At 41.3% G+C, this 9,910-nt stretch overlaps 2 protein-coding genes across 9 annotated transcripts in view; one reads left to right on the top strand and one right to left on the bottom strand.

Moving 5' to 3' along the window:
* Positions 1-504: 504 nt before the first annotated feature.
* On the bottom strand, positions 505-4,207 carry ATG12 (autophagy related 12). Its single transcript, XM_054398001.1, has 4 exons — positions 4,036-4,207; positions 3,742-3,878; positions 1,283-1,345; positions 505-943 (listed from the first exon to the last, which is right to left on the bottom strand). The coding sequence occupies exons 1-4, from the start codon at positions 4,205-4,207 to the stop codon at positions 884-886; spliced, it is 432 nt and encodes a 143-aa protein (XP_054253976.1). The 3' UTR covers positions 505-883.
* Positions 4,208-4,525: 318 nt separating this feature from the next.
* The window catches only part of AP3S1 (adaptor related protein complex 3 subunit sigma 1), a 29,468-nt gene continuing 24,083 nt past the window's right edge, over positions 4,526-9,910 (top strand). For 7 of the 8 annotated variants that reach the window (XM_054397336.1, XM_054397332.1, XM_054397335.1 and 4 more), the window contains exons 1-2: positions 4,526-4,594; positions 7,453-7,544. In XM_054397336.1, the coding sequence (XP_054253311.1) occupies positions 4,526-4,594; positions 7,453-7,544 (161 nt within the window). The remainder of the gene's footprint in view (positions 4,595-7,452; positions 7,545-9,910) is intronic. The other variant, XM_054397338.1, reaches the window with a different exon arrangement.

The following is a 9,910-nucleotide window of genomic DNA, read 5'->3' as shown; positions in this document are numbered from 1 at the left end:
AAGAGCCCAGCCCCATTCTCTTGATCTCATCTTTAAGACATTTATAAATTGTAAGATCCCCTTAGTCTTCTCTTTTCCAGGCTCTGGAAAGAGCTCTGGAAAAGAGGACTCTTTTTCTCCATTAACTGAAGATGCAACAGCCAGCTGCATCATTCAACTAATGGCAATAGTCATTAAAGAAACATTTTGGCAGCCACTGAAGTGTCCAGCTTTCAACAAACTACTACGCAATTTGGGTGAATGGAAAGTATTTCTGAGGCCTATCACTATGTTGCACCATATAAATGAGGTATTTATACTACAAACATGATGAAGGCGCATGATGAAGTAATTACATTATAAACCAATACCAAAAGATTAAGAGAAAAAAAAAACAAAACTTAAAACCTCCCTCTTTACTGTCTTGAAATTACATGAGATAATGTTTACTCGATGGAAGATTTCACCAAGAATAGAACGCACACAACAGACGCATGACATGTCAAAATTAAACTGACTCCCAGGTTAAACAGTAAACATTCCTTTTAATAAAAAGGAACTTTTATCTTCAGTACAGCATACAGTTGCAGAGCTATCCACCCAGTCCACCACACAACTATGAAAGTTTCCCTTCAGATACAGCAATAGAGAACTCAGCAACAAGAGAGCTGCCTCTATGCTATAGAAGGCAGATTATTACTTTTTCTGTACCTCAGATGTACATCAGAGAGAAGCCGTATGATCAGGTAGCCCAGGTAGCTCTTCTTTTGTGCTATTTGTCTGCATTGTTGTTACAAATATACAGACATAAGCAGAAATGGAAAAATCCTTCTGTGTTTACAGGTTGAGTTAGTTCTTTTTCCATTCGTGAAGACACCACCTAAACAACTGTATTATTTGTCACTCATCCCCATGCCTGAGTTTTGCAGTAATGCAGTACAAGTTTGCCATCACTTCCAAAACACTGCAAGAAAAAACAAAACCAAGAGCCATTAGATTATTTGTGGGCTAGCATACACTTGAAGCAAAACAAAGCCCCCGCTAGATAATTGTGTCATGTAGTACAGTTATTGATAACAAAGCTCTCCATCATAAAGATGGGCATGACAACATACTGCATGTGAAGGAATGTATTTCCAGAGCCTGTATGAAAACATATCTGTTAAAAACATATTCTTGTAGATTTGTGAATATCAACTACATTATACTAAACTATAACCAGCATAGTTAGGGCCATGTGCCAGAAGTGAACTGACCAATTCTCCTAAGGACATTACAAAAGAATATTTAAGATCAACATCACCTCATAGAGGGTCCCAACTTCTTGGTCGGGAGATGGAGCAAAAGACTGGTTTACATATATGAACTGTAAGAAAAGAAAACAGAAGATGGAGATCTCCTACAGATTTCATAGATCATACAGAAGAAACATTTTGCAGACAGAGGTGAGTAAATCTGCCCTCTGTTCCCCATTTATTTAGTCGACTTTACAATCCACACCAAAATACCACAAATCAGTATTTTCACTTCAGGGTGGATCGGTGACCTGACTTCCAGGAGTCAGCTCTGACTAGCAAACTAGACCAAGTGTGTTGACTTCCTACAAACTGACCCATTAGTCTCCCATACAGCAGCATAAGGTAAACCGGTTTAGTTCTTCCTCTCATTTCAAGTATCCAAACCATTTTGCTATTCCAAACTTACTTTGGTCAGAAGTGCGGACACAGAAATTAGAGATATTTTGCCCTTTTTGAAGTCATCCTTCTCATTTCCTGCTGCAAATGTATGCAAGCATAATGTCAATGAGGGCCTGGGATCTGCAATGTGAGATGGCAATGTGCAGTAGGGTAGCCTTGGGAAAAACAAATGCCACGATTTCCAGGTCAAAGAGATAGCTAGTGAAACTATGCCTACACACTCAAGAGGCTCCAGACCAAAACCAAAGTGATTTCATCTACACTTTAGCTACGTGTTTGACTAGATTGCTGAGTCTAGCTCTAACTTTGAACCTTAAACAAAAACTTTAAAAGTGTATGGATTTTAAGAGCTTAGCTCTTATCACAAATTAGTACAATTATATTTCTGAAGTCAATTAAATATGCTTCAGCAATATGCCCAGGTGGCCAAGAAAGACAACAGCATCCTGGCTTGTATTAGAAATACTGTGGCCAGCAGGAAAACGGAGGTGATCATACCCCTGTACTCAGCATGGGTGAGGTCACACTTTGAGTATCGTGTTTGGTTCTGGGCTCCTCACTACAAGAGGGACATGCAGATTCTGGAGTGTGTTCAGAGAAGGGCAATGAGGCTGGAGCACACAACCTATGAAGAGCACCTGAGAGAGCTGAAGTTGTTCAGTCTGGAGAAGACAAGGCTGAGGGGAGACCTCATCACTCTCTACAACTTCCTCAAGCGAGGCTGGAAAGAGGATGGGGCCAGTCTCTTTTCCTTGGTAGCAAACAACAGGACTAGAGGAAAAGGCCTCAAGCTGTGCCCGGGGAGGTTCAGGATGGATACTAGGAGATACTTCACAAAGAGAAGTAATGTCTACTTTGAGTCAGTTTTACTGGTGCCCCTTTGCCAAATTTCCTGCTCAACACCAGAATTTAGATCAGTATCATAGAATGGTTTGGAAGGGAACTTTAAAGCTCTTCTAGTCCAATCCCTCTGCAGTAAGCAGAGACATATTTAACTAGCTCAGGTTGTTCTGAGTCCTGTTCAAGATGACCTAGAATGTTTCCAGGGATGGAGCACCTTTCTGGGCAACATGTTCAGACCTGAAATGATTCAAGATTAGGGAGGACACAGCAATCCCAAGGAAACATTTTTTATGGCTAGCAGATCGAGAGGAGATTCTCCCCCTTTAGTCTGCTCTTGTGAGACCCCCACCTCAAATACTGCATCCAGTTCTAGTGTCCCCACTATAAGAGAGACATAGAACTGTTGGAACAAATCCAGAGGAGGCCACAAAAATGATCCAGGGGGCTAGAACACCTCTGCTATGAGGATAGGCTGAGGGAACTGAGATTGTTCAGCCTGGAGAAGACTCCAGGGGGACCTTAAAGCTGCCTTCCAATATCTGCAGGAATCCTACAGGAAGGCTGCAGAAGGACTTTTTACAAGAATGTCCACCCACAGGACAAGGGAAGATGGATTTTAATTGAAGGAGAACAGGTTTAGATTGGATCGTAGGAAGAAATTCTTCACTACAAGGGTAGCAAGGCTCTGGAATTCTTCACTACGAGGGTGGATTCTCCAGAGAGATTGTGGATGCCTCCTCCCTGAAGACTTCCAAAGCCAGGCTGGATGAGACCTTGAGTAACCTGGGCTAGTTGAGAGGCATCCCTGCCCATGGCAAGGGGTTAGATTAGGCAATCTTTAATGTCTCTTCCAGCCTAAGCCATTCTATGGTTCTATGGCTTCAGTGTTTCACCATCCTCATTATAATGTATTTCTTCATCTAGTCTAACTATCCCTTCTTTAAGCTTAAAGCCACTAATCCTTTTCCTGTCACAACAGGACCTTTCGAAAAGACTGATATGAGGTCTCCCTAGAGCCTTCTCTTCTCCAGGCTGACCTACTCCAACTCTACCAGCCTTTCTTCACAGGAGAAGTGTTCCAACCTAGGTGCTCCAGATTCAAACAATCTGCTGTCAGTGTGACGGCTTGGGCTCTGGGTAAGCGGAGCTCCCGGCCACGGTTGACTCCCAGCCTCTCCCCTGGAGAGCACGCCGGGCCCGGCTGCCAGATGCCCGCCCCTACCAGCTGCTCGGAGGCCATCAGTTTGAGGAACTTCTTGATGAAGTCAACGAGACCCTGGATTGTCCGGGTACGCTCCACAGCCCACTTTTTGGTCTTCATAATCGGGGTGTCGCCCACGGCCTTCAACAGGATATCAACTGCAAGGGAAAGGGTGCACATTAATGCCGCCGGTCGCGGACCCACCCTCTGCCCCATCATTGGCCGGAACCACCCGCTCCCACTGATAATTGGACAGTGTACCGCCCTTCACCGTACAAGCCCGTCCACCCTGACAGCGACTTCTAGCTCTGTTACTTTTCTTTCTGGTGTCGCCAGCCGGCTCCTCGGTGCCCGGCGAGCCGGCCGGAGGGGGAGCCGGTTCGGCAGCCCCAGCTGCCGCTCCTCCTTCCAGGGCTTCCTCGCCACCCTCGCTTCGGCCCTCGCTCTGAGGCGAAGCTAGAGGCTTCTGCAGCTCCGCTTCCGCCATCCTACTTCCAGGGCAGCGGAAATTGCGTCATGCACAGCCGCTACGCTAAGGCGTTTTGACCCTTGCGGGACACCGCCTTCCCGTCAGCTGATGGGATAGGGGGCGTGTCTCGCGCGGCAGGATCTGCGCCGCCACTAACGACCGCGGATCGACGACGACGTGGTGCGCGCGCCCCGCTGCTGCCGCCACCCCGAGAGCGCGGGGGGCGGGGGGAGGGGGTGAGGGTGGGGAGGAGGAGAAGGAGAAGAAGAAGAAGAAGAAGGAGGAGGGGCACAGAGCCGCGAGCCCGGCGGTTGCCGCCGCCGCCTCAGCCCCACCATGATCAAAGCCATCCTTATCTTCAACAACCACGGCAAGCCGCGCCTCTCCAAGTTCTACCAGCGCTATGTATGGGCGGGCTGGGGCCTGGTTTCCGAGGCAGGGGCGTGGGGAGGGAAGGGCGTTCGTCCGCCTTAGGCGGCGGGTTTTTCTTCCGTACAACCCGTCAGTTTCCCCAGGACCGGCGGTTCCGGCGTGTGGCCGGGGGCGGGGTGGGGTGATTTGCACGCAGTTACCGGGCCGGGCCGGGTCTGGCCCCGTACTGCTGCTTGTGCTATGCTAGGGGCAGCAGCGTGGGCCCAGTGCGTGGGGAAATGGAGGGTGCTGAGACCTCCTTAAAAGGAGTCAATAAGGAGGATGAGATTCCGGAGAAAGCTGTTTTCCTAGCCAGTGTTATTTTCATGGGAAATTGACCTTTAATAGTACTGAAGGTGAAGAAAAAAAGTCCTGTTCGACGGCTGGAGTTCTCTGAGCTTCTTTGTGGAAGCGCAGCTCAACTCTGCCATGCTTTTTAAAAGCCTGACTTCGGGCGTCTTTGAAATAGTGTCTCGTGTCTTCATGGTGTGGCAGAGGCGTTAGCATTGGAAAAAAGTTTTGTGGACTCAATAAGCAATGCCTTTCCTTTGGAAACTTTCAGAGTACCATAGAAATGCAATTGACATGAAAAAGAAACGAAATAGAAGAGTATATTTTTTTACATTGGAGAAGGCAAGTATCAGAGAAGCTCTGAAAATCCAGCACAAGCACTTGATCTGAATGAAGAGAAAGTGCAGTCACAGGAAATTAAGAAACAGTGTGGAAACAGGTGATTTTATTCAAGCATAAGAGGTTACGTTTTGATAATTTTCTGTATTTCCTGGCAGATAGGCCAAGCTCTGTGCAGACCTTGGGCCATAAAACACAAGAAAAAACCCTGATGCTTCCCAGAATTGTGGAAATGAAATATTCTTTCTCAGTAGTGTAATTACTTGTTTGCGTTTCTGGCCACTTATTTGCAATTCTGGCTATTACACAATTCATACTTAACTTTGTGAGAAGGGTCATTTCTTTCTTTTACACCTCTGCATGGAAACAATGACTCTGACACTTCAGCAAGGACTGTAATTGATACATTGCTGTGGATGGCTGAATTTGAGCCCTTCTCCTTAGTCAATATTGAGAAATTCTTACAGATATTTTTTAACCTGTTTTCTTATTAGTCATCATTTTTGGGTTACTATTTCTAATTAAGGTGGAATATTCTCATCTATGTATTGATTAGCATTCCCACCCTGCTCTTGTTAATCTCTACTACAGTTACAGTATGTAGCTAAAGAAGTTTCTCGTTTGTGGAGGTAACCAATAGGCAGATGAAAGACCTCAAAAAAGGTACAAAGCTTACATTAACGTGAAACAGTTACCTGCCATTCTCCTATTCCATTCAATAGAATTGTTGTTTTGTTTCTGCTGTTGTGTAATCCAAGTCCTGGGAGCAAGAAGGAGAGCAAGGAATGGCAGGACGATACCAGATATTTCTTGTCCACTCTATTCTGTTTTACTGCAGTCATAACTGGAATTAAAATAAATCCTCAGTGTTTAAAGTAGGGTAATATATCTGCATAAACAGAACACCTTGAAATTTTTTAAAATGTTAATAACAACGAAACTACAAAATTATGTGATTAGGTGATTTCTCTTATTATTTGTAGTGCACAGAAACATTGTCTTTTTGTGTGTGACTTAAATAAGCCAGACTTATTTATGGGCTTTCTGAAACTTAGGTATACTTCAATATTGATTGAACCATACTGGAGGGGAATCATCTTCTTTTCTTTTTTTCCCCTGCAATTGTAGGCACCTTCTGCTTTTTAGAGAGATTAAATTGATCAGATCTGTGAAAGAGTTATTTGCTTCATTATACTAAAACGTATACAAAATTCAGCCTTTTCCCCTGATGTATCTGAGGATGGAAAGAGTTTCCCCTGCATAAAATGTAATTAATATTTTGCAATTAGGTAGCAAAATAATAATTCATGATAAATAAGAAACACCCGTGCTGTGGTTTTATGTTTCAGAATATAGACCTGTGGCCATGATTAAGAATAAGCTGCTAAACAACTTTGTAAATAAGTCCAGGTTCTGGAAACAGAAAGTTACTTCAAATACTGAGATTCTTGGTGTCTTAAGGAAAGTTGTTTTGTCTCTTTCTTGCTACTGCAGAAAATACAGAAGAATTAACAGAAATAACCACAGTACAGTAAGTCAGGCATGATTTAAGGAGCACAAAATATAAAAGCAGAGGAACCTGCATTTTCTTGTTCTGTGTTTCATGAAGCGATTGGCTGCAGCATTTTGCTGTTGCCTTTCAAATTCTAGAAGTTGTTTATAAAATAAGAATTTAGAGTGATGAATTAAGTCAACTGAATTCAGACTCAGAATTGATGTATCTGGTCTGCTAGAGGGCTTAGGAGAACATGTTGCTTATAATGCTGTTGTATGCTAGGCTATTTCTGAAAGTTAGGTCTTGTGGGATTTTTAGCTTCCCCACTCACTTCAAATCTCTGAAACATTGTCCGTCTTGTTAGTGGGTGAAGGTAGTTTCAAAGCATCTCTTTAGCAGGTCAATGCAATGGACCTGCTAAAAGGCTGCAATGGAGATAAAAATAATAACATGACAAGATTTCCTGGTTGCTTAAAACTAATTTTAGATTAATTTATTTTTGAAGTTTCTTAATCACTTTTGCAGTTTTTTCTCAATAATGTGGTCTTCTGCAACTTGAAAAATGTCTTTTTGTGTTAAAATGACAAAATACGCAGCTTATTCATTGGCAGATAAAGGCTTCAGAAATGGATAGTTTGAAGTTGCTTTGTGTTCTATTTATTAGTTCTGCCTGCTCTGTTTTGTTAACCCGTTTACACTTGACAGCAAAATATGTTTTCTTTCGTAGAGTGAAGATACACAGCAACAAATTATCAGAGAAACTTTCCATCTAGTATCGAAACGTGATGAAAATGTCTGTAATTTCCTAGAAGGAGGACTGTAAGTATCAAGTTTTAAATACATGCCCAATACTTAATGGTTAGCAAATTAATGATTTCATTACTGATGATTGCGATGTAACTGTTTTTACAGTTGTAGTGTAAAATCAATGTCATTCAAGAACTTTCAATACACAAAGACTAATACCATGCTGCACTAACTAAAGCTTACATTTGTATATATGTATGTAGGTATCAAAATGAGTTAGGCAATGAACCTCCTTTTTTTTTTTTCTAGTGTTGTAGCTGACACAGTATGATACCTGGTGCTGTAGTTGTTTCAGAGACAAGACTGGGAAGAAATAAACACACAGTAACCAAAGATTTATGGTCTCATTTGAAGAGGCATAGGCATCTGCCATAGCCATTGAGAAAATTAAAATATTTTGTAGGCAGTGCTTTTGTTTGAGTTTCTAAACTTTGAGTTCACAGCCTTTAATAATAATAATTCTTAGCCTTTTTATCAGGACTTACACTTGCTATATAAACTAGGAAGAGAAAAAAGATTTTAAATGTTCTAACTAATGCAGTTCACCTCAACTGATTTTTAATGTGGTTTCGCTTTAGTTGAAAAGACAAAATTATGAAATGGGAAAGTGTTTTCTTTTGAGGTATTAGTCACCAGGAGTAAATAGTAACAAAGCCACCTTCTAGAAAAAGCAGACATAATTGATGTGGTAAGCTCATGATCTCCACTTTAAACACAGAGATTGTCATAACCTGTTAAATATTTTAATTATATAAAATTGTGCTTACTTAAAATTACTTTGCTAATGCCTAAATTTTCTGTGTGCAGCGTCTTAAGAGCTGACATGTTAGTTAAGCAATGGTGTCTTTTTAATGATAAGATTATTCCTAATATTTTTAGTTCTTTTTTTTTTAACCTGAAATTATTCTCTTCTGGCTATTCAGCTGGTGATTCTATTGTTAGGTTCTTGGAGATAATTTCAAGATGGAAACAGGTCTGTGTTGTATTCTGGAAGTGAAAGACAGAAGCCATTTGGAGCCTTTAAAAAAAGTCACAGCTGTGCAGCAAAAAGAAACTTAAGACACGTGACACAATCCTGGCTTTCTTCCTAATGCTCAATTCCAAAGTTACCATTTCAATATATTCGGGTTTTTTTTGTTTGGTTTGATTTTTTTTGTTGTTGTTGGGTTTGGTTTTTTTTACTCAGGATAGACATTACTTTATAGTTCACAATATATGCAAAGGGCTCAACACATTATATGTACTGTGTCCTGAAGGATTTGAAAGAATTGTGTAAAAAAAAAAAAAGATCAGAAAAGAGGCAGCTTCAGTTGCCATTTCTTTTACTTTCACATTTATTTGTAGTATTCTTCTTAAACTTAGTTCCTGCTCTTTCCTTCTGCCCACCCCACTCCATGCTTTATTACAAAGCAAGGTGCTTAAGCAAAAGGGACCTGAAAGATTTCTTGTACTTTGTTTACATGTTCTCTCCCTATGGTAAAGGCAGAAAATAAAGGGACGAGGTACAATACACCAAACAGGTGATTGAGTTCTGGGCATGGAAATAAGGGAGAATTGTGATTTTCGTGGCCGTGTAGGTTTGGGCTACAAAATATTTTTGTTTCTCTTTGAGCGTACCTCTTGCTGCTCAAGTGAGTGTCAGTGATCTAAGGAATATCTTCTCTTTCTGAAAGCTGTAGGAGAAGAGTAAAAGGAAATACCTATTTATATCTTTATTTTCTTGGCTAGTATCTTGATTAGTGAGTTGAAAAAAAAAAAGGTAATTGTTTCTGTGACCTTAACATTTCATCACAAACTACTGATTGTAGTACAGTCTTATTTCTCAAGATATCTAACATTTTGTAGTGTGAGTGTTAGGTGTTTATGCTTATTAAGTAAATGTTAAACCGATTTAAGTGTGTGGGTTATTTTTCTTTTTTGGTTGGTTGGTTTTTTGGTAATCCAAATGCCAATCTGCATTATGGTTTTCTTTTTCTGTTCCTCTGAGAACAGGGATAGGGAAGGATTCATAAGCCTACACTCTGCTAATCTGTAAAGTAGATCAATCCCTGTACAGTCCCCGTGTGTGTCTAATGGAAGTACATTTAATAACTGTATTTCAGTGAAACTGAGTGATCCACTTGAGTTGATTTTAATAAAAAGGTGCACATATTGATGTCATTATTAATATGGATAACAGGTGACTGTGTTAAATGTAACTTGAGCTGGTACATTGTATTCTTCCATTGTAATTAGATCACAAAATAAAAGCTGCAATATAGTTGGGTTTAGGAAAACTCCAGCCAACCACAAACAATAGGCCTTCTCTTAACTCAAATAACTGTGATGTTTCACTGAGCTTATCCCAAGGTGCTACTAAGGTTTCGTGTTTTCTTTCC

Source organism: Indicator indicator, chromosome Z (assembly GCF_027791375.1).
Source record: "Indicator indicator isolate 239-I01 chromosome Z, UM_Iind_1.1, whole genome shotgun sequence".
In the NCBI taxonomy this organism is placed as follows: domain Eukaryota; kingdom Metazoa; phylum Chordata; class Aves; order Piciformes; family Indicatoridae; genus Indicator; species Indicator indicator.
The sequence above is the reverse complement of the archived record's forward strand: the minus strand, read 5'-3'. Positions and strand labels throughout refer to the sequence as shown.

Bases quoted from the DNA above. Each gene is read 5' to 3' on its own strand.
- ATG12 (XM_054398001.1), bottom strand. From the start codon at position 4,207: ATGGCGGAAGCGGAGCTGCAGAAGCCTCTAGCTTCGCCTCAGAGCGAG. The intron at 3,879-4,035 runs GTAACAGAGCTA...TTTCCCTTGCAG, and splicing joins TGGCGACACCAGAAAGAAAA to TTGATATCCTGTTGAAGGCC. The intron at 944-1,282 runs GTGATGTTGATC...TTTTTCTTGCAG, and splicing joins AAGTTGGGACCCTCTATGAG to TGTTTTGGAAGTGATGGCAA.